At 38.2% G+C, this 23,862-nt stretch overlaps 1 protein-coding gene across 41 annotated transcripts in view; it reads right to left on the bottom strand.

Annotated features, from left to right (window-relative positions):
- Positions 1–23,862, bottom strand: part of rims2a (regulating synaptic membrane exocytosis 2a) — a 159,977-nt gene that overhangs the window by 118,448 nt on the left and 17,667 nt on the right. For 22 of the 41 annotated variants that reach the window (XM_037980253.1, XM_037980269.1, XM_017413151.3 and 19 more), the window contains exons 3-6: positions 13,331–13,363; positions 12,384–12,476; positions 5,787–5,997; positions 5,185–5,196 (exon numbers count right to left, since the gene is read on the bottom strand). In XM_037980253.1, coding sequence (XP_037836181.1) covers positions 5,185–5,196; positions 5,787–5,997; positions 12,384–12,476; positions 13,331–13,363 — 349 coding nt within the window. The remainder of the gene's footprint in view (positions 1–5,184; positions 5,197–5,786; positions 5,998–12,383; positions 12,477–13,330; positions 13,364–23,862) is intronic. The other 19 variants (XM_037980256.1, XM_017413166.3, XM_017413174.3 and 16 more) reach the window with 3 other exon arrangements.

Here is a 23,862-nt window from a genome sequence, read left to right as displayed (position 1 = left end):
AAATGCTGTCGTTGCCTTCATTATAGCCCATATAATTCGTCTTGCTGTACGTTGTCAGCCATCCAGGAGCCACAAAATGTCAATTTAAAGACGTCATAAAATCGACTCGACTTGAGACATCTGTCTTAGAGCCGGAGTTTAAAACAAGGCAAATATAATCTATATAACAATTAGTTTCAGTGGGCTACAGTTCAGGGTGTGAAGTGGGGCAAAAGCCCCCCAAACACCACACACACACACACACACATACATACACCTCCACCTCCCGCGCCATTTGTGTCACAGTGTAATCGAGCAATTAGCAAAAACTATTATTAGCAATTTCATATCTAACTACTGTGAAAGACAATACTTAGACATAATTCTGCAAAGTTGACCTTTATTTACTGAAGGTTTTGTTATCACGTTTATATTTTTCTAAATTTTATATTTTATGCAGTTACCACATTGTCCACCTAAAAAATATGGCTCGTTACATGGTGGATTATTGCAATTTTAACAAATTGATATGAAATTATTCCATGCTTCAGGAATTCTGGCCATTTTATTGAAAACAAAAACATCACAAAGGGTTTTAGTTCAACAGAACCTGTAATGCTGTATCAGGGTGCCTAAAAATCTGCCAATAAGTCATTTAAAATAAAATAATTTCAGTCATTTTGTATCTCACGTTGTTTTATGAGAGTAAGCACAGTTCTTTATTTTGTAAAATGTCTTTCACATATTTACTTATAAATCATACTGTATTTAATAATTCTTACAATAAATACAGTGTGAAACTAATATAGTATATCATGATGATGATGATCAGTAAGCTGGTATTGTATATGTTGTTTGAATTTTTTTCACATTGCTGCTTCAACCATCATCGGCTTCAACATGGAGTTATCAAGTTTTAACTGGGGTTGTTTTGAGGAAATGCTTCACCTAAACAAACTGTGCTTCAGTATTTTTTATGGTAGAGTATCTTATTCCACTCAGAAAGCGGGATTGTCTTTTATAAACTCGTGTTTCATTTCTCTTGAGGTGTTTTCTTGCAGAAAAATGTGCTTAAGTGTGACTAATTAGCTCTAGACAATTTTGTAAAAGGGATAGCTCAGACATTCTTAAGTGGAGTTCTGTCAAAAAGATATGAACTGTTTATATGATATGAACTGTTTTGTAGATGGATTTTTGAACACCCCTGAAGAAATAGAGTTGTGACAGTAGAGATGAGCTAACGGCTAACCCAAATGTGGTCAAGACCAAAGAGGATCTCTGGTGTCTTAAAATAGCTCAAATCTCAACCACTTCAAAGCAGTTTATGCAAATACTATTTTATAAAGCCTTAAACCAACATCAGTTTTACATTACACAATTATTTACATGAAATTATAGCGTTTATTGAAAGCTATAAGCAACCACTACCTTACTGTAGCACTTCTGGTGCAGCCTGGGGGTACTTTTGGCAAAGATTTCATAGTATTTCTTGCAAGTTAACCCCTGCAAAGGTTTAGACAACAGCATTTGCAGCAGCTGCAATGAAACTTTGGACATTAGAGTTGTTTTAAGATGGGAAAGTCTGTTTTGGAAGTGACCATATTGACAAACTAATAATGGCTCATCCAAGCAGACCCATTTCTAAATTGTATTTTGCTGTCAGTAAGTTTCGCTTTGACTTCTCTGACCACATACATTTGTGAAAGTATTTGTCAATAGACCTAATACAAAAAGCTATTGTGAGGAGCTGCACATAATTTTGACAGTATAGTGTAGTACAGATGGGAAAAGAGGGAAAGGGCTATGTACCCAACAGTACTTTTATTCTACTTCTCGCTAAAAACAGTCATACACCAGAGTGAATTATTTTACTATGATGAGATACCCTTACACAAACTGAACACAATCTCACCTTTATGATCATAGCTGGAATACATGGCTAAGGAAATCTTAATTAACTTCTCTGTTTTCAAACAAAGGAACACAGCAATCTAAAAATGATTAACTTCCCTCCATTCATTTTCTTCCATCTGTTTAATATCAAGTAGTGGAAAGAAACCCAGCCGTCCCTCATCTAAGCAATATTTTCCATCTCTTCCTGGGAGATTCCAAGTTGTTCCCAGGCTAGAAAGGATACATAACACGTTCAGTAAGTTCTGGGCCTACCCCAGGATCTCTACCCAGTGGGATGGAAAAACACTCCAGAAAGAGGCATACTGAAGCCATCCTAATCAGGTGCATGAACTATATTAAAGAAAAAAAATGTTTCAAAAGATAGTACTTTTAAAACTCCTCCTTTTTATGCAAAGGAGCAGCAGTTCTACTCCAAGCTTCACCCTGGATGATGGCACTTTATGTCCTCTTCGGCCATCTTATGGAGAAAGCTGCTTGAATCTCGGATCTTGTCTTTTGGTCATGATCTATGTCTTATCACCGTAGCCTAGGTGAGAGTTGAAACCAGGTGAGAGTAAATGGACCAGTAAATCAAGAGCTTTGCCTTTTGGCTCAGCTCCTTCTTCACTGTGACAGACTGGAGCAACGCCCTCATTACTGCAAATGAAGCCCTGATCTGTCGCTCTGTCTCTCACTCCATCCTGCCATCACTTGCGAACAAGACTCCCCAGATACTTGAGACCCTCTGCTTGAGGCAAAAACTCACCTCCAACACCAGAGAATAAAGGTGTGGGATGCACCGCAATGGGTCGCAGCATATAGACCACATAATTCTTTCTAATGATTTTTGTAAAGCAGATTAGAGACTTTTTTCTTCTTTTACAGGAACATGTTCTTCATTTTAAAAGATTTTAAACATGTCTAAATAAAATACAGTTGTCGATCCACTTCAGCTTTATGCCTGAAATGTTGAGGAGTCACAAGGATCATTTAATAGTTTTAAGAACTGCTTTAATCACAAAAAACACTCCTCCCTTAAGATTGTTGGGTTATTGAGCTCTTTTGAAGCTACATCAGAAGAAATCATAAGAACAGTACAGAGTTTCAAACACTTCACAATGCCAAAGCACATTTTATCTTTATCAAAAGCATTTTTATATTTTTATTCTCAGAAAGTCACTCTTTATTTCACAGCTATGTGCTCCTGGCCTTTCCACTGAACCGTGATTGTTATCATCCATCCATCCATTTTCTTTACCCACTTTTCCATGCAGGGTCACGGGGGAGCTGGTGCCTGTTTCCAGCAGTCATTGTGTGAGAGGCGGGGGACATCCGGGACAGGTCACAAGTCCATCACAGTGATTGTTATCAGCAAAAAACATATTTATCAAAGTTCAATCAGATATTACTGAGGTTGTTGCAATAGCAAATTTGAAGATAAAGAGCTGGCACTCTCAATCAAGCTCGGACTGAAATTAATTTACCTGTTTAACTCTAAGTGATTGTATCATTTGACAGTGTACCATACTCAGCTCTGCTAGCTAGCCCAGACACAGAGACTTCTGAATATTCAAAAGCGTTTCACAGAACAAGAGCTCTCTCACCACACCATCTGTGAGAGCGAGAAAGAGTAGACGGATGGAAAAAGAGCAGATTTCACCATCACCATCTCTTTCACTGACACTCAAGCTTTTAGACAAGATTGTTGGTCACACAGAAATGTGTCTCTTTGTTTGTGGCTGAGTAAACACAGCTTATGTTCTTCTGAACCTTCAAGAAAACTCACACACACAAAAAATCCCAATTTTTTATCTCAATAATTCTGGTCAGTTATTATGGTGTTCATACTATAATACAAATTTATGATAGATCTAATGTCGTGGACAGCTAAGGGGTCATTTGCATACAAAACATATATCTAAAGGGATCCTTTTTTTGCACACTCTCATCTTGGCTGCTCATTTTTCTGCTGCCACTCTGCCACTCTGAAACAACACTTATACTGCTTATTTGCTTTAAACTAGCATATAAGAAACTTCTTAGCTGCAAACTGTTTTGCACTGACAAACACAGAAATGAGAGCCACGTGTTCCTCTGCAGTGGAATTAAACCTTTCAGGTCTCCATTATGTCCCAAAAACTACACAATAATTATTAAGTTTAAATGATAAGTACCCTAACATCAGTAAAAACGGTTTGACTAAAGAAGTCACCATGTGCTCCAGGGGGTATAGTAGGTAGTGGGTACTAGATTAAAGCCAGGCACATGCCCTGGCCTGTCTGCCATAGTTTCTCCTGTCTTTCGCCAACCTGCTGCCACTGTTATTACCCAACACCATCTGTACGACACAGTAACCGATGTCCCAGCTATTATCTAGCAGAGAATAATAGGAGCCTGTGTGTGTTACTGGGGTCTTGGCATTAAGACAAAGTTCTGCCCTAGTGTTTCTGCTGCTCTGACAATTCAGTCAAACCTATCGATGTGTGCTGATCTCCAGAGTCAATATAGACTCTGTTATAATTGTCAAACAGAAACTGTTACGTCGACTACTCCCAGGCAGGTTAGAGCAAAGTCATCTATGGGAAATCAATATGTTAAACATGCTCAGAAACAATCAGATGGTTCTTTATAGATTTTCTGTAAAGAAATGTGACACAGTAATAAGTTGTTGCATCTTTCTGATCTAATTTGCTCTCTGCTGCATCACAAATAAGCATTCAAATAAGCAGGATCACTTAGAGTGGATCCGCAATATCATATTTAGTCAAATATTCTCACTAAAACGTTATCTGTGACATGGTTATATTATCAACAATGGGACAATCATCAAAATAAGCTATACTTCAATATTTTAACTGTGATAAAGCACCAACTCAGAGTTTTTAAGCTTCCCCAAGAGCTAATACTAGTTATGACAACAAAACTGGATTTTATGTTTAAAATAATTTCAATAAGCCTTTAAAATAAACAGTCAGTGTTTAGCTTTGTTTAATTCAAATTTTAGCCAACTTTAATATTATTACCCTTTTTATCACTACTTGGAAGACATTCTACCAAAATCATTTTTTATTCAATAATAAACCTCTTGTGTTTATTGATATTTTGTCAGTTGTATTTTAATTATGTAATGTTTATGGCATATGCATATTCCAGCACAGCATGACAGATTCACAAATAAGACTGACTCATACTTTTCTTTGCTTCAGGAAATACTTGGCTGCTGTATGTGTACTTATGCAAAATCATGGCAATTTACAAACAATGTTTGCATTTAAATGAAATCCCAAGAAACACAGAAAAGGGTTTGCTAACCACTTTGTCCTCCTGTTGCAATTCCATGGAAAGAGGAATGCAGCAGACAGAAAGAAAGAAAGAAAGAAGACAGATGGGAGGAGGGGTAAAGGGTAGAAAACACAAGGAGAAAGACATTGTGAATGGCATTAGCAAATCTTGCTAGTGCGGTCACAAACCTAAAGGCTATAAGACTAAAAACTTTGACACAGTCTGTGGAAAGAAGTTTACAGAGGTTAGTTAGACACCAGAGTGCCATATTGCACACAATCAGCATTAGGCTCTTCCTGGGAAAAGCAAAAGAGGAAGAGTTCCCTCCAGTGGTGAAATGGAACAAATGCATGTTTTAAAGTATGGAAGAGAAACTCTGAAGCTATGAATCCCATCCAGTTTAACTGAGTTAGAACAATAGCAAGCTGAAAGTACCCGACTAGAGAAGATGTTGATAGTGCAGAAAATATTAGTTGGCATTTTTGTCACTGTTGGCTCAAATCTCACAATAGCTTAGGGGAAACGATGTCAGGGCACAGGGCAGCATGTGTCAGTGATGCGTATATGTTTTAATGTGTTTGTGTCTGTGGAGAGGAAGGGGTGTTATAAATAACAAGCATGTGTATTTTTACCTTGTTTGTACGAAGAGACACTCGTCCTCCGCACCTAGCACAAAATTTTGTTTGGCAATATGAACAAAGGTGACCGCAGCCGTCGGCAAACTTAGTTTTGTGGCATATTCCACACGTCGGGGCGTCGCTCTTCTGGTCCTGAGCCTGCTTAGTCTCTTCCCCCATCTTCTTAACCTGGTCCTTATACGACTCAAACTGCTGGTGTAACTTCCTGCAAGTGAATGGAAAAAGTAGAGATAAGGAAATGAAAGAAAAGTATTATAACTTGGAAGCAAAGTTAGCCTGCAATTAATATCATTATCGGGACCAAAATAGATTGGACAATTTCACATCATTTGTGACATTAACTATTATTTGTGATCTTCTCCAGACAGGACTTTAAAACCCACTCAGAACAAAGATTAAATAATTATACTGTATTCAGACAGTACTTTTGAAACTCCAAATGTTTGGGCCGAACAACTTTACACAATGTCAACCCTCCATTTTCAAAAAGGTTTTTCTAAAAATGTATCAAAAACTTTGAACTATAATATGTTGTAACATTTGAACCTTTATTTACAGACACCAGTTCTTGGAGATTCTTCATTCAACAGAATCTCTTGTGGATGGATGTCAACAAGAGAGGAAAGTTTATCATTTCAGGTTCTTTTTTTCTTTGGCTTATATTTTACTTTTGCTTGGGGAAATTATTATTGAAATGATTAAATAATTGTAAATGATCTCACCATTTCAGCTGATCAGTCAAAAGTCAATGTTCTTCGATTCTTTTCATTTTATAAAAACATATTTTTTCAAAGAAAACAGGCCTGGACTGTCAGCAGGTCTGTCCAGGTGAACATAAAGCCATGCTGTTGTTAATTACACAAAAAGATGTCCGTCTGAAACAACCACAAGCTTCCTGAGAAAAGACATCACTCAGTTAAAGCATTTGTTTTGTTTTTGTAGTTTGATTTTTATTTGTTTTTTTTTTTGTGTGCTCCCTTTAGAGCTCACCTCAGCAGATGCCCCCATGTCACTCTGTCCACCTTCACTACATCTATGAACCTTCTCTGTGGTTTTTTGTCTTTTCCTCCTCGCTGGTAGTTCCATTTTTAACATCATTTGTCCAGTATAGCCACCATCCCTTCTCTGCACATGTCCAAACCATCTCAGCATTGCCTTACTAACTTTGTCTTCAAACTGCTCAGCCTGAGCTGTCGATCTGATGTACTCATTTCTAATCTTGTACATTTTGGTCTCTTTCAGTGACCTTGGTAAAAGCAGTTGTTTCTTTAATTGACCAGCAAACAGTATAATACCATATCTGCGTGGTCTCTCATCTTTAACATGTAGAACCTGGTGTTTTCTCTCAAAGCAAGTTAAAACTTGAATTATTTTGACTACAGGATGTACTGTGTCCAGGGTGTTTCTGTCCATTTGAAATCAGCTGTGCCCTCTATGATTTGATATTTCCCAAGACTTCTTGTTTTGGGAGGATATTTTGAATATTTTGCAAAAAAGTTGTTGAAAAACAATTCTGTCATTTTGGACCAGGTGGTCCTTTAATACACATTGCTGAGACCCTCATCTGTCACCAGTTTGATTGTAGAATTTTTAGGAACATTTCCATTTCTATATTTTATTTATTTATTTATTTTAATTCCTATGTTTGAATGAAATGCTGGCATCACATTTTAAGTTTGTTTAATATTTCTGCACACAGCAAAGGTGGCCTGTGGAAATCTTTTCCTTTTCTCAAAATCACACTTTCACGCCAAGCCTCTCTCTTAAACTGTCAAAGTGATATAACCTCAGAAGTGTGAAGGTTTTTGACAAGAAAAGCAGACACCATGACATCCGAAGCTTCAAAGATGAGCTTCTCTATTGATACTGGACCTTCTAAAACACAGGGGGCTGGATATCAAATTTGCTTTGCAAGTTTAAGAACAACACTTAATTCTACTTTCTCAGGTTCTCAAGCGTTTAATGAATCATTTGCACCTGTGTTTCTATATCTGGACAGTTGTTAGGTGATACAGGGAGCACCTTGAAACATACTGTTAAATATTAATAACACAAATGCAGACAAGTATTAATTTATATTACTTACAGGTAATCATTGGTGGTCACAAGCAGAAGACCTGACCTTCTAGTCAGTGTATTGTCTTACTGTTTGCATCCAATAGATGGTGCTTCTTTAGGTGCTTCATTTGATGTTTTACATTAAGCTCTTAACTCCCAGTACTCAGAGACTAAGAAAAAAAATGGCTCCTCGCATGCATTTTGTATGACACATGTCAAATGAGCATCTCCTTGGAAACTAAACCCTGGGCTGACTTCATAATATGGCGATTAGAACTGGTTTCGCCCCACATATCCCCTGCAACATTCATTAGCCCTTATGAATTATTGAGCAGTGCTATCCTTTTACCACATACAGCACTGCATTTGAGATAAACATGCTTCCTTTTCCCACAACCAGCCTTTTAGAACCCAAATGTGACGGCAATACATCACCTGAAGGTGTAGGACCGCAGAGTTGGGGTATGTGTGTGTGTGTGTGTGTGTGTGTGTGTGTGTGTGTGTGTGTGTGTGTGTGTGTGTGTGTGTGTGTGTGTGAGTGTGGGTGTCTCTGCCATCAGATCATCCGAGTACCACTGACATGCTCCACATTCTTTCAACAAACAGATTAAAGGGCTAATTATGTCCCAGTCGTTGTGTGTTTACTGAGCAGTGATTAGTCGTGTGTGTAGCTTTGTTTAAGAGATTTAAACTAAATTGCATTTACTGACAAAGAAACTGATAACAGACTGATAAAGAATATCAGTATTCAACAGTTAGAGGGACTCTCTCGTAGGATCAAGCAAATAAAACTACAAACAATTGTGCTTTATTTTCACTTTTTTTCTTTCTCTTTCACCTCATTACAGAGAAACGCATTTGATCCCGCTTGGACAAAGGGCTGCGGCTCTCCTGAAATATCTTCTGAGAAAGCAGTAAAAGATACAAACCATCTTCCTGTGGGTGACGCCACATCCTCTACAGATCATTAAACTCACTAGTTTTAACACCTTCAGTGTATTGAAGTCTGTATTATTACTTATTAATTCTCGACTGCAAATGATATAGGTAACCAAAACTAAACAGTTTAAGTGACAGCTATGGTGAATTATTTAAAACTTAAACATTCCCCCCAAAAAAACATAATACAGATAAAGTCTAGTCTCATGACAGCTGATACATAGTATGCATTTCAGAAAGGTTGCTTATAGTTTCAAACATGGTCAAATGTAGGTGACACTGCAGATGAGTAATCATACGCTGCTCATTGTCCGCTTTCATGCTGGCGTATCGGAGCTCTCTTACCTCTGAGCCAACGGCTGCACCGTCAGAAACCTGAGCCTTTCTCTTCGACATAAGACACATTCAACTTAACAGCAAAGGTGAACTACAAGATCTCTACAAGCTGTTGGATTTCACTTCTCCCACAAAGTATCCGTTCAGAGTTTTTTACTTCTCGAAACTCTTTCGAATATTATGTTAGCAGTGAAAAACCTTAACATTGATAAAAAGGGCAAATTGCTGATCAGTCAATAAAAACTTTAAAATGAATATATCAGGCCCTGTAAATGTTACATTTAATGTAGTACTATGGCACATAAGTACTGACGTTTTACAGATATCACAGTTAATATGAAAACTCCAAATTTGTCATATTCAGTACTGGTTATTTTCTGCTATTGAGTGGGGGGATATGTACGTACTCTGTATGGACAAAAGCATTTGGACACGCCTGACCATCACACGAATGGACTTGCCCCCCCCCCCCCCCCNNNNCCCCCCATTTTGCAGCTATAACAACTTCCATTGGTCTTAGAAGGCTTTCCACAAGATTTTGAGGTGGTTCTGTGGATTCTGTGGCAATTTGTGTCCTTTCATTATGTAGAGCATTGATATGAGGTCAGAAACTGATGTTGGTCAAGAAGGCCTAGCTCCTAATCTTTGTTCCAATTCATCACAATGGTGTTCAGTGGGGTTGAGGTCAGGGCTTTTTGTGGGCCAGTCAAATTTTTCCACACTGAACTCATCAAACTGTGTTTTTTATCGTTCTTCATTTGTGCACTAGTCATGTCGGACTAGAATAGGGACTTCCCCAAAGCGTTGTCAGAAAGTTAGAAGCATAACAACGCCAAAAATATCTTGGTGTGCTGAAGATCAGGGGCCTAGCTCAAACCTTGACTGAAAAACCTAAATTCAGCAACAGAGGTGGCCCAGTGCTTTTGCTTATATAGTGTATATGAATATCAGTTAAGGATATTCATCCATTTTCCTTTATGGAAAATGTTAATACACTAAATACGTTTTTATCACTAGGTCTTTTTAAAAAAAATATATCAGCACTTTCACATTTGATTTTAGAAATTTCATTGAGGTTAAATGTGCACTGCTGGCCTATTTTGTACTTCCTGACTTTTTTACAATTTTGCATTTGACAAGAAAATGTATTAGACATTGTCCAAACACGGTCCAAGGCTGCTGGCTGCTAAACCGGGGTAACATAAAAACAAATGTTTTACTGCGTACAACAAACACCACTGCATGTATTGGAATAATTAAACCTAGTTAAGATCAGATCAGTGGGTTTTTATTCCTATTGCTCAGAAAAGCAGCTTCAAAGTTTTCCCACTGCAAAACAACAGGCAAACAAAACCAAAACATGTCAACTCTCTTTACAAATTAAAAGTTCATGAAAGGTGAGAAAGTTTTGGGGCAACAAAGGCAAAGACACACAGCTTCCTCCTTACTAACGCCTAGGATTTCCGCTTGTTCAGCGAATCGTTGTGCTGTTCCCATCGATTGGTCTGAAAAACTAGCTGTGTGTGATGCTGCTCCAGTTGTGTGCAAATCTATTGTCAGTCTTATTGTTTCGCACCACATATATTGATTTACAGGCAGCAAAACAATTCTACACAAAGCTAACAAATCTGCAGCCTGGTATATTTGTTATCACCTCTTCACATTTCTGAAGTTTTCACAGTTAACATGTTAGCAACATAATTTTATCTATTCCTTTTTTTTTACTCATGGACTGACATCAGCAATTTCTGTGAGGGGTTTTTATTTGTCATACTATTAGGATTAATATCTCTTTGTCTTTCTGAATGTGGTCTGGTTAGTTGCCACAATTCTGAGATTTGTATTGCTAGCTGTGATGCTAACATTTAGCTAGCTTCTATTTGAAGCTCTAGATTTCTGTCTTTGTTACTGTTGAAAGCATTGCTTGATAGCAAGAAAACAAGCTTATAAAACAGCATACCTACCCAAGCTAAAGCTAATGCAAATAAGCTAAAAAAGGATAAAGGCTTCATACTTTTGTCATGTCTTTTATAGGTATTTTTATTACACTGTAATGGGAAGTATTAAGTTACAAACGACAAATTCAAAAACAAATTACACTATAAACTACCAAGTTAAACTCACCCAACTCTGTGTCTTCTAGTTTCCTGTTTTAACTTTCCTTTAAAATAACCATTTTACAGCAAAGTGTTGTTAACGAGGGTAGAGGAACAGCACAGGTGTAGCTGATATCGTTAACGATGGCTCACTTTGCTGTGCACATTTCCACTGCAGTGCAAAGAGGCTTTTCAAAGCAAAACACAATATAAATGCCATGGTGGAAAAGACAAAGGTGGAGTTTATGTCATTATTTATACTTGTATTTTAGTGCATGAATCACAATCTTTATTTACCAACCAGTTTCACTTTAAACAGGTGATGCTGTGAACTTCATTGAAGTGTCTGAGCATATTTCTTATTTATTTGTAGCTATTCTTGTCTCTGACTCAATCAACTAAAGTTGTGGGGCTGTGGAGTGTGCCATTTTTAATGTAAAAAACTTCTAGTTTTTAGAACATACCTGGTAGTTTATATTTTATGTCATATTTTTGTGTTCCATTGGTACAAAGTACTTGTGCTAGTTATCCAAAACTTGAAGATTTAACGTCCACATTGTATGATGACTCCTGAATATCTCTGCTAGTTGCTACCAGCTGTGGTAAAATTAAACAAAATTAAAGAGTGTGTCCAAGAACCAAGAAATAAACAAGAGCACAAACATTTGCTGTTTTTACAAGGAGATTGGCAGCAATGGTGGAGTTTATCTTTGATGTGTGTGAAGATGTCTCATGCACTGTAGACTAAGGCTAAAAAGAGGCTGGAGGCTTTGTGAGACAATATCTCTCTGTCTTTGTACATTTGTGAAGTGTGTATTTTTCACTGACAAACAAATTCAAATTTAGTTATATGGTGATTTTTATTAAGTGGTATTTGCTGTTTTGTATAACTTTCAATGCAGAAAACTAATTATTTTGTTGTTTATATAGAAATATATACAGTATATGGCAATCTATTCTGTTTTTTATTCAATTGAGGATACTAAAAAGGCACTTGTTATATCCAACAAAATTTTCTATGAAATACAAATTCTAATAAATGTAGAAATTGCACAAGATTACTATAATATCAACCAAGATTAAACTCGTAGTGCACCCAGCTGCTTGGGTCATTACTATCTGTTTCCAGTGGAAGATGGATTTTAATGGCTCTATTACTTACGCATCTGGCTCTGGCTCCTTGTCATTTTGGGGCTTTTGCTGGGGCTGAAGTACGTTATTTACCAGCTCACTGATCCCACTAAAGGGAAACCACCTGTTCAAATAAGCAAAGTGTGGCTGAAACATGGCAATGAGTCATCACGGGGAAAAACAATTCGGAAAGCAGTCTTAAGGTCTGAACAACTGCAGGTGCATTCACTACAACCAGAGCAGATAGAGGAGAGGGCCAATACATGGGCAGAGCGCAGTTACTAGAACACCGACAACGAGAGGCAGTGTCAGAAATACAGTGAGAACGGCAGAAGAAGACACTGAGGTGAGAATGGCAGACTCAAAGTAGACATCAGGGCAGTAAAATGATGAAAAATGCTGCAGCCAGTGGAAATGGGAGCTGCATTAAATGCTTGGGTAAGGGTTGGAGAAGTGGCACTTTTTCCATCTTACTGAGACAAGAAGGGTCAGGCTTTCGGATTGTTTAGACCAACAGACAGATTGGATTAAAATAAAGGCATAATACAGTGAAAGAAGACAGGTGCATAAGCTTCTTTTTGAACTACAAGGTTGCACAAGCCAACCGGAGTGCAGGTAATACACTGGATGAAGATGAGCAGCAAGAAGAAACCAGAGACAAGGGAAAGGTATGCGAGCCCAGCCATGAGATTCAAACTTAGCTGGTTTAAAATTGAAGTAACTGTCATTGATGTCGTGGAAGTAAGCTATTTATGTTCTGTAGAATTTTTTTTTTTTAAATAGTCAACATTACTTCTGTGAGCGATCTTAAAATAATTACTAATAAGTTATGAAAGGTTTTTTTTCCCCACAACATTAATGACATTTCTTTCATTTAATCTCCAGACAAAGAGAAGAAAGCCACATGAAGCACACAGCGCCAAACGCCAGGAAGAAGTGTCAAAGCCTAGAGCACTCTGGGTAATGCAGTTTACTTACTGTGCTGGCTGAGGCTTTGGTTCTTCTTTGATCCTACAACATAAAAATAAAAAAAAAGAAAAATGTGCACAACTCAGTGCATAAAGAACACAAAAAGATGAAGAAAACAATCTAAAAGACACAAAAATGAAAGAGATGATGCCACTAAAGATGTTTGACATTAAAAATAAGAAGAACATTAGATAAATTATGATTAAAGCAATATTGCAACAGTCGTCATGGTAATGGGGTTAAAAAAGGTCACTTTAAAGATGGAAAAAAGAAGGTGCTTGGATATATGCAAAATCTAAAATGATCGCTTCATATGATCAGTGTTTTCTCTCGGACTGGATGGGCTAAGATACACAGACACGACTTTTTATTAAATGTAAGCTTTTGAATACAGGAGGGTAAATTCCAAATGCTAGTCCACCATCCTGTTGCCAGTTATTGCAAAGCTATAACTCTGACCTTTCTCAAGACAAACCCATAAACAGCTGTGGCTCTAACCTGTGGCTCAGTTCTCTGAGGCATAAAAAAACAGGTACACATGTTCCTTACAACAAGTTAGTAACATATGGTCATACAAAATGACTAACAGCTAGGACAAAAGTACCAGAACTTACCAGACAAGATCCGTTTTTCCCCCACTGACTAAATGAGGGCCTTTAAAAACCTTGTTTATACAAACAGGAAATACAAAGCCATCTCTAGTGGGGATGCTGTGTAAAATGTAAATAAAAACATAATGCAATGATTTGCACATCTTATAAACCCATATCATATTCAGCTTAGAACATAATAAAGTTTAACTTAAGAAAGTGTACCAATTTCTTTTAGAAAAAAATGAGGTAATACTGAACTTGATGGCAGCATTACATCTCAAACAAGCTGGGGCAGGTCCGTGTTTCCCACTGTGAAACATCTCCTCTTCTTTTAACAACAGCCTATAAACACCAAGGAACTGAGGAGAGCAGCTGCTGGAGGTTTTAGAGGGAAGGTTGTCCCATTCTTGCCTGATGGAGGATTCTAGCTGTTCTACAGTCCTGGGTCTTTTTGTTGAATTTTTTTGTTTCTTGATGTGTCAAATGCTTTTAATTGGTGAGAAGTCTGGACTGCAGACAAGACCAATTTAGCACCAGGTGTCTTCTATTCTGAAGCCACGCTTTTGTAATGGATGCAGGTTGCAGTTTAGCATCGTCTTGCTGAATTATGCAAGACCTTCCTCGAAAAAGATCTCGTCTGGATGGGAGTGCATGTTGTTCTAAAACTTCTACATACTTTTCAACATTGACGGTGCCTTTCCAGATGTGTAAGTTGGCCATGCCAGGTGCACTAATGTACCCCCATACCATGAGAGAGGCAGCCTTTGACCTGTGCGTTGATCATTAGGATGGAATCGTCCCTCTCCTCTTTAATGCAGAGGATAAGGCATCCGTGGTTTCCAATTTTTTTAATTTATTTTTGTTTGGATTTCTTCTGACCACAGAACAGTTTTCCACTTTGCGTCCATACATTTTAAATGAGCTTAATCTAGAGAAGACACTGGCTTACTGGCATGTTGCCAATTACCCTAATAAGTTGCAAATGCTCCTCCAGCTGCTTCTTATTTGTACCACTTACCTTTACAGCCGTTTATTGACCCTGTCACAATCATTTTGAGATGTTGCTGCCATGAAAATAAAAAATTACTACCACAATCTGGTTTTATTTTGTATTTATTTCTTGTATTTTTATGATTATTTTCTGTGTTTTCCTTGTGTAAAGTTGTTACCCAGTGTTTCTTGTGCCATCAGTGCTTTTCCTCAGTCAGTCCTGCTTCTCAGTCCTCCTCTCACGCGTGTTCCCTATAATCATCAGGCTCAGTTGCAGTCACTTACCTCATCAGTCCCAGCCCACTTATTCTCCCAGTCCTCAGTCTGGCATACTGGTATGTGTTCTTTGCCCGGTTCTTCTGTGTGCTTTGTGATTTTTGCTTCTTATGTTTTATTATTTGCTGCCACCTCAGCCATTTACTTTGTACCTCTGTTTCTTTTTGTGTTTTAACAGCTGCCTTGTCAGCTTCTTATTTTTGTTCATTAAATTTATAATTTTCATCAAGTCTTCGCCTAAGCCAGCATACTTGGGTCCTACTTGCAACCATCCTGACAATTGTTTACTAAAAAATGGTACAATTTCCTTGTTTAATCATTTGATATGTTTGCTATGGTCTATTGTGAAGAAAAAATGGGTTTGTGAGTTTTGCAAACCATTTCATTCTGTTTTTATTTGCATTTTATGCAACGCTCCAACTTTTTTAGAGTAGTGGTTGCTAAAAAAATTTTTTTAATATTTACTAAGGCATTTGATGGTGGGGCAAGATGGTTTTCAGGTTGAGAACACCACAAATTCCAAAAAGCTGTTTCAAGAAGAAAAATCTCAGCTGTATCGTCTTCATACACTGTAAATGAGGACCTCGCGGAGCAGGTCAGTGCCTTCAGGTTCCTGTGGATGATGATCTCTAATGCAAAACAAACACCAGCGCGAGGATTATGATGGCACAGAAGAGTCTCTACTTAAAAACACACTGAAGAAGAACCAGTTGGTTGCTGCTGTCCTCCTACCGTACATTGAGTCTGAGATACTACATTTCAACATGGTTCATTAAAAGCTCATCAGCAGACAAAAAAGCGCTCCTGTGGGTCATCTCCACAGAACAAAATAATCATTGGGTCCCCTCCACAGAGAAAATCTACAGCTCCCACTGCTTCAGGAGGTCCTAAAGTATCCTTGTGGATTCATCCCACCCTGGTCAGAACCTATTTCAACTGTTTCCCTCTGGGAGGCACTACAGGGCTCTCAAAATTAGGACAAACTAAAGAAGAGTATTTATCCTAGGGCAATCATGGTACTCAACTCTATTTAAAGGGATGGTTCATATATTCTGAAGTGGGGTTCTGTGAAAAGGTTGGAAACAATTAATAGTTAATATTTAACCTGTTTTAGATAGCTTTTTGAATGGCCTTAGATCGGAATGAATTAATGTTTCAATGGCTAGGTCAAGTTAGACCAACACTAAAGTAGTTTGGTGTCATCTTAAAACAGCTCTAATCTCAAAAATTAAATCTTAACATCAGAATCAATTTAGCTTTACATAATTACAACTGCAGTCAAAAGGTGTGTGTGTGTGCATCTAGTGTGTGTCAGTTAATGTGCAGGTAACCAATTAGTGGACCCAAACCAAAGAGCTGGATGCAGATTGGCTGCCTGATGAGACTGCACTGCATAAAGATGAGCTGCAGCTGTGATGAAGTCATCCAACCTCATCCCAACCAGCCACACCAGTCAACTAGTGACTTTGTAAATATTGTTGTAGGAGTTGGGGTGGTCTGCCATGTTTTGAAATCCTTTTCTCCTGTTTTGTTAGTTATGGAAGTGAAAAAATTGTCTTTTGGTTCATTTTATTTTCGTATATAGGTAAGTGCATAAAATTGTGAAAGTTTGGGTTGTGTTTTTTTTGTCCATAGTTCACCCTGGAGGCAGTAGAAACTAAATCTTGTAAGTTAAAAAGCATGTGTAAAAACATCACAATTTTTTTTGATAATTCCTCAACTCCTTGTGGCTGCTTGAGTTGTGCAGATGATGGATCACCATCGTGTTACGTCCTGGCCACCACTAGATAGGGCGTAACATGAAATAATTACATAAGTTTCCATGATTATTAGCAAGCACAAATAGCAGTAGCTAGCTGTAGCATATCTGGAGCAGCCTAGGGGCACTTCTAGTAGGAAAATCACAATATTTCTGCCTGAATAATCATTTCATGTAAAATAGATGACAGTGTAAAGCAGTGGTGTCCAATCGAGGCCCACTACCCTGCATGTTTTAGTTGTTTTCCTGCTCCAGCACATCTGATTCAGTAGTTGAATTACCTCTTCAGCATGTCCTCAAGTCCTGCAGAAGCCTGTTAATCACTCATGCATTCAAATCAGGTGTGATGAAGCAGAAAAATATCTAAAAGATGTAGGATAGGGGCCTCGAGGACCAGGATTGGACACCACTGGTGTAAAGGTTTGTAAAAACAGAATTCATGTGAACCACTATGAAATGTTTGAGAATAGAGTTTTAAGTTGGATGCAATCCATTTTGGTTTTGGTGCTGTTCGGACTAGCCGTTAGCTTGTCAATATGGTCAGAACTGAACTCTTATTTCTCCAAATTAAGGTTGTTCAAAGAGCTAACTACAAGTAAGATATTACATGTTCATAACTTTTCCTCAAAATTTAAAAAACTAAACTATCACTTTAAATGATCAAAAACAGTACACAAACAAAACATCTATAATATTTTTTGCAACAATGACATATTATATAAGCTTGTATTTAAAAAGGAAATCTATTTTGAAATCTCAAACCACTGGTTTCTTGATTTTCTATGCAGAATTATTTTGCAACCTGAAATATGGTTCTTAAGATAACCTAAGCAGCAAAGAGTCAAACACACACACACAGCAGTGCCCACATGACCGTCTTGCATGTCTCATGCATGCATCTGTGCACCATCTGACACCAAAGCTGATACGTCAGCCACTCTCTCCTAGTTTGGCAGCAAATGTCACTTCAAGCTAAACAGAGACAGGTTGCAGATGAGAAACCCACAGCACAACCCCAAACACCTGATCACCACTTATTCTAATCACTTAGATGACTTTATATAGCTGTGAGACAGCAAATGTTCTGACCAAAATACAGCAGCAATACTTCCTTTAGCACATGGAAAAGGACATCTTTCTTATTTACAAGTCCCACACTTTACGCCAACGTTTAAAGTTTACCGTAATAATGCAATTATCATTATTTCACCTCTTCATTCCAACTTATTTAAAAAAAAAATAATGTAAGAAAAACAAAAGGCCTAGAATTCCTCTCATGTCAGAATTATAAACTAAGATCCTCTTTTTGATGAGAAGGGACAAAGTTACAGCCATTTTGATCCAACCTTGTAAATAACATTAACTACAGTCTCATGTCATATTGCAAAATCTTACAAAATGTGCTAAGGCTCAGAGGATGTATTGGTCATGACTCTCAGCTACTGCCACATCAAACTGTACCTCAATATTTGTGACTTTGATCAAGTTGTAGCTATTTTCGTATAGGCTAAGGTCAGTTAGCTGTAGCCGTCATCTTAAAATAAATTGACTCCAAATGTTAATGAGTTGTAGATGTAAATCTATTGATTTCTTAATGAGAGTTTCACTAAAATCCATCCACTTGTTCATGAGATATGTTGATAACAGACAAACAGGGTTAATGCCAACAGTTAATGCCAACGTTTTCAGCAAAAATCATGCACAACATGTAGAGCTCAGATTTTTTACCTAAATCTTTAACCAGATTGACTCACAAAGTTAGTCAGCTGTACATGTACATCCAATAATTACTTCATGAAAGTATTTTACAAATCTGTTCAGTGGTTCCTGAGATATTTTGCTAGCAGAGAAAGTTGACTTCAGTAGTTCGCTACAACGTTTTAAAAACAGATCTTGTGTGATCAGTTAGCGCTCAGAGTATAAGCTGGGCATGACTCCCAGCTACTACTATACCTAATCTTAAAACTATAGCTGTAAAATTGACTGTGGTATAGACATTTTTATGTTTGCCAAAGTGACCTACTTGTGGCAGCCATATTGAATGTGGTTGACGCCAAAAGTTAACTAGATGAAGATCCACTGGTTATTTACTGAGAGTTTCAGTAAAATCTGTTCACTGGTTCATGAGATACTTAGATAACTCAGACAAACAAACACATACACACAGAGACATTGGCAAAAAGATTAGAACAAACAAAACGAGTCATAAAAAATTTTTCAAAGCCCTTACGACATATTCATTTGGCACTACTGTCATCAGATTACATGATAAAAATCTGAAGTCTGCAGAAAAGGGCTGTTGCAGTAATTTACAGTCTGCTTGGGAAACTTTCAGAAAACTAAAGCTCCTCCTAGAATAAGTTACCAGCTTTTATAACCTACAGCTTACTGGAAATAAAAGTAGCTAACACAAACTTCAAAACAAAAAAACAAGAAGAATCTACTCCGAACAGCGTGTCATCATGGTCAATCATAATAGACTAATCCAAGCACTGCAGCTTGTGAAAATATACTGAGGCGGAAGCGGAGGCTCATCAGAACATGAAACGTTCTAGCATCCTTCGGTAGAGCACAGCAGCAGAGCAAGAAATCAGCCTGATCTGTGTCCGATCGCAGACAGAACACATGCGAGAAGGTGTAGTCGTGTGTACCCGTCAGTCTCGCTGCTCTGTTTCCCGATGAGCCAGTCCATATTTATCCTCTGGCTGTGTTCTCCCGATGACCTGCAGCGCCGTTCTTTATTGATCCCATCAGCCCCGTCTCTGTGGTCGCATTACAAGCCTCATATTTATCTGATGGACCCCGCTGCCTGCCAGCCTACCTGGACGGCTGCCGAACACAGTGTTTGTGTGTGTGAGCGTACGTCTGCGCTTCCACTCATCCCTGTATGGGCTGTGGTCGTCATATGCGCGTGTGAGTGAGCGAGCGAGTGAGTCTGCTGTGTATTATTTGACATGGGGCTGTAAAATGAGGGAGTGTAAAATGTCACAAGTGACGTATTTGGTATCCTGGCTGCTGAGAAGACCTGCGGAGCTGATATAGTCTCAGTTTTCCATCTCTTTAATCTGCAACCTGCATCCCTGGATCTACAATGACAACCAGAATAGAAAAATAAAAAATAACCCTGCTACAAATTTACTATGCTACTGTTTGCTCTTTTTATGTTGGGATAAAAGTTTTTAGTTTTAATTTGTCACATCATGCTGTTACATTGAAGCATTATTTGGTTTCTACCTTTTAGTGACTTTGAACCGAGGTCTGACAATGACTAATGCTGCACTGCTCTCTAGTGGACAGATGTGCTGCTTCCAGGAGCTGCATTCCTTTATGCTTTGGGAAGGAGGTTCATTTCAGGCCATGTTGGTTTAACTTCTACAGAGATGCAGTGTCATTTGTAAAGGACAAACAGGAAAAAAAAAAAGGAAAATGTTGCAAACTGACTGTTTGGGTAGTTTTTAAAGATAATTATTGCCTGAAGGTAAAAAGGCAATAATGTTTATGCCTCTGTGTGTGTGTTCATTTGTCTGTAGCGTTAGCAAAATATCTTGTGAACCACAATAGATTTTGATGAAACACTCAGAGAGTTAGCACTGGATGTGCATCTACAACTGATTAACATTTGGAGTCAACCCCATTCAAGTAGGCTGCCACAGCTAATCAATTTTAGGAGACACAAAAATGGTTTTAACTCAGCCAATTTTACAGATATTGAGCTCAAACTAGGCGCGGTAGTAGCAGAGTCATTCCCAACACAAACCCTGACCACAACATCTTTGCCTAAAACATCTTGTGAAACACTTGTCAGATTTGAGATGGTTTCTCTCAAAGTAATCATTGTATGTACATCTACAGTAAGTTCTTTTGGCCACTCCCTTCTTCAGGGGTTGCCACAGCGAGCAAACTTACACAAACGATTTGGCAATTGTCTTACACTGGATGCCCTTCCTGCCACAACCTGGGCTTGATGCAGCAGCCTCAGGATTACAAGTCTGTGGCACTGACCACCAAGCCACCGCAGCCCCATGGATGTACAGCTACAACCCAATAGACCTCGTTAAAAATGGTTGCCGCAGATAATTGACCTTGGCCGACACAAAAATGTCTATAACTCAGACGTTGAGCTAAAATTTGCTGTGGTAGTAGCTGAGAGTCATCTCCAACACAAACCTCAAGCACTTCCACATTACACAAAATCTTGCAATGTCACATCAACAAGTTTTGAACAAAATGACAACGTCTCCATCCTTTCTTATCATAAGACGATCTAAAACTCTCTGGCATGAAAGGAGGTGTGTAATATGCAAACCTTCGAGGAATGTGAGGCCTTTATTCCTCAATACATAATAGGCTGTTGTGGTTTATGCCATCAGAGAATATGTTGCTTATTTTTTCTTGTCGTTTAACAGCAACTGAAAAGTAAATAGCATCTTTCAAAGCTTAACAGCTCTGCAAAAGGACAGATCAAACGGGTTTTAATGCCAAATGTTAAGGTTTTGCCTATGTGTTTTTGGTGATTTAGTTTAAATTACTTGAGAGTTAAAACTCCAAGCAGTTCTGCTAAGGTTTGAGGATAATAATTTATTATGTTAAAATTCACACTGATGTGATTGCACACATCTGTTACACCGGTTACAGCAATAACCTAAAAACGTAGATTGCTGTAAAAGTTTTTTTCTGCCCATTATCAAACAGAGACAAACCAAACTACAGATGCCACATCCTGTTCTGGTTACAGGTATGTCTGCTGTCCTTTTCCTGTGATATTTTAGCCGATTTCACTGAGGTAACTGAGTTTATGCATGTGCTTATGCACAGACATCACAACAATTACACACCAAATTATCTCAAGGACCTGGAGATTTTAATTAGACTTAAATTTAATTAGGTAGAGTCGTCTTGAAGATGTTTCTGTTAAATAGTTGAAGGAAAAAGAAAGTTCGTCTTTCCATTTGATAGCAAAAATGATCTGGTCTTTAACAGGTTCGAAAATTATTCGAATCTAACTTCAAAAACACACTACAGATTCGTACAAGTCATTATTTATTAAACAAAACTCCACCCTTGCTTTTTCCTAAGGATTTAAGAAAAATACTGGCAGCCATGTGCTGCTGATCAAATGTATTGATTAACTGATCATCATCTGTGGGACCACCTCTCTGAAAGCAGGAGTTAGGCTGGCTGCTGTGGAGGAAACAGGTGTGTGTTAACACTACGCCAAGAAGGAAAGACATCAGAAATGACCTTAGAGAAGCAACTGTTGCTGCCCATCAGTCTGGGAATGGTAAAGGTCAGTTTCAAACAATTTAGAGTCCATCATTCTCCAAAAAGAAAGATTATTCACCAGTGGAAAACATTTAAGACAGCTGTTTAATGCTTAGAGAAACTGCAAAAAACCCACGAGCTCCAGGCTACAGGCCTCGGTTAGCAGGTTAAAGGTTAAAGTTCATGACAGGGCGGAGTGGTTTGTAGGAATGGGTTGTAGAAGAAAGACATGAACACAATAGAACATGGCACCACAAGCAGTTGCATCTGAACGAACCACAAGACTTCTGGTATATTGTCCCTTGGACAGATAAGGACAAAGTAGAGATGTTTACCCATAATGCACAGCACCATGTTAGGAGAGAAGCAAACACAGCAAATCAGCACAAACACTTTATACCAACTGTCAAGCACAGTGGTGGAGGGCTGATGGTTTGGGCTGGTTTTGCAGCCACAGCACCTGGGCAACTTACAGTCATTGAGTCAACCATGAACTCCTCTGTAGATCAAAGGTTATTAAAGTCAAATGTGAGGCCATCTGTCTAACAGCTGAAGGTTGGACCAAACGGGGTTATGACACAGGGTAAGGATGCCAAACACAGCAGCTGATCTACAACAGAATGACTGAAAAAGGAAAAAATTCAAAGTGTGGTAATGGTCCAGTCAAAGTCCAGATCTCAACCTGATCGAAATTTTGTGCTGGGACCTTCAGAGGGCTGAGCAGAAACCAATGTCTGCAAATCTCAATGAACTCAAGCAACATTCCAAAGAAGAATGGGTCAAAATTGCTCCACAACCACAGGAGATGGCAGTAAAGTCAGACAGAAAACTACTACTGAGAGTTATTGCTGCTAAAGGAGGTTCTATAAGCCGCTGAATCATGAGGCAGATGCCGTTTTCCTCACACAACTTGTCCCATTTTGTCTTTGTTTTTGTTTAATAAATAATGGTAAAATCTGGTGTGTGCTTTTGTTTACTTGTGGTTCGATCTGAGAAACCTTCAAACCCAGTAAAGACCAGATCGTGTTTATCGTGTCCTGATACATAAAACCCTAAAACTGAAATAAGGTGGACTTTCTTTTCCCCGTGACTGTAAGCCGGGGTAAAGAAATGTTTGGAAGAAATCCTAAAATACTTAACATGTACTGTTACTTATTCTGAACAGAACATTATTGGCTCACTGATAAGCTGTCCTTCCTTTAGCATATTGTGTGAAAGACAATGCATTAAGGTGACAGCTGTACAACAAGCCCTGAATCATCACATTCTGCCACATCTAACAAGGTTGGCAACATGTCACTAACACCAGAGCAGGTCAAGGAACAGCTAATGTAGCACACTAGGCCAGTAATAGTAATAGTAGTTAAAACCATAACAAACACAGAAACTGTAGATGTCTTTTTGGAAAAAAAACAATAATGTGCATCTTTTCTAAGAAATAGCATGTATTATCAGATGACTATGCAAGCTTCCAATAGAGCAATTTATTGTGTTTCAAACTTTGTTTAGATGTCATGACTTTGAACAGTATTTTACCGGTGGTTGATATATATAAATAAATAAATAAATACCTGCTAGCAGAAAGAAATCTAACAACAAACAAACTTGTGATTAGGACTTGAATTTTGACACAAGAACAGCAAATAGTGTTTATGAAAATG

This window comes from Kryptolebias marmoratus, linkage group LG16 (assembly GCF_001649575.2).
Source record: "Kryptolebias marmoratus isolate JLee-2015 linkage group LG16, ASM164957v2, whole genome shotgun sequence".
Classification (NCBI taxonomy): Eukaryota; Metazoa; Chordata; class Actinopteri; order Cyprinodontiformes; family Rivulidae; genus Kryptolebias; species Kryptolebias marmoratus.
The sequence above is the reverse complement of the archived record's forward strand: the minus strand, read 5'-3'. Positions and strand labels throughout refer to the sequence as shown.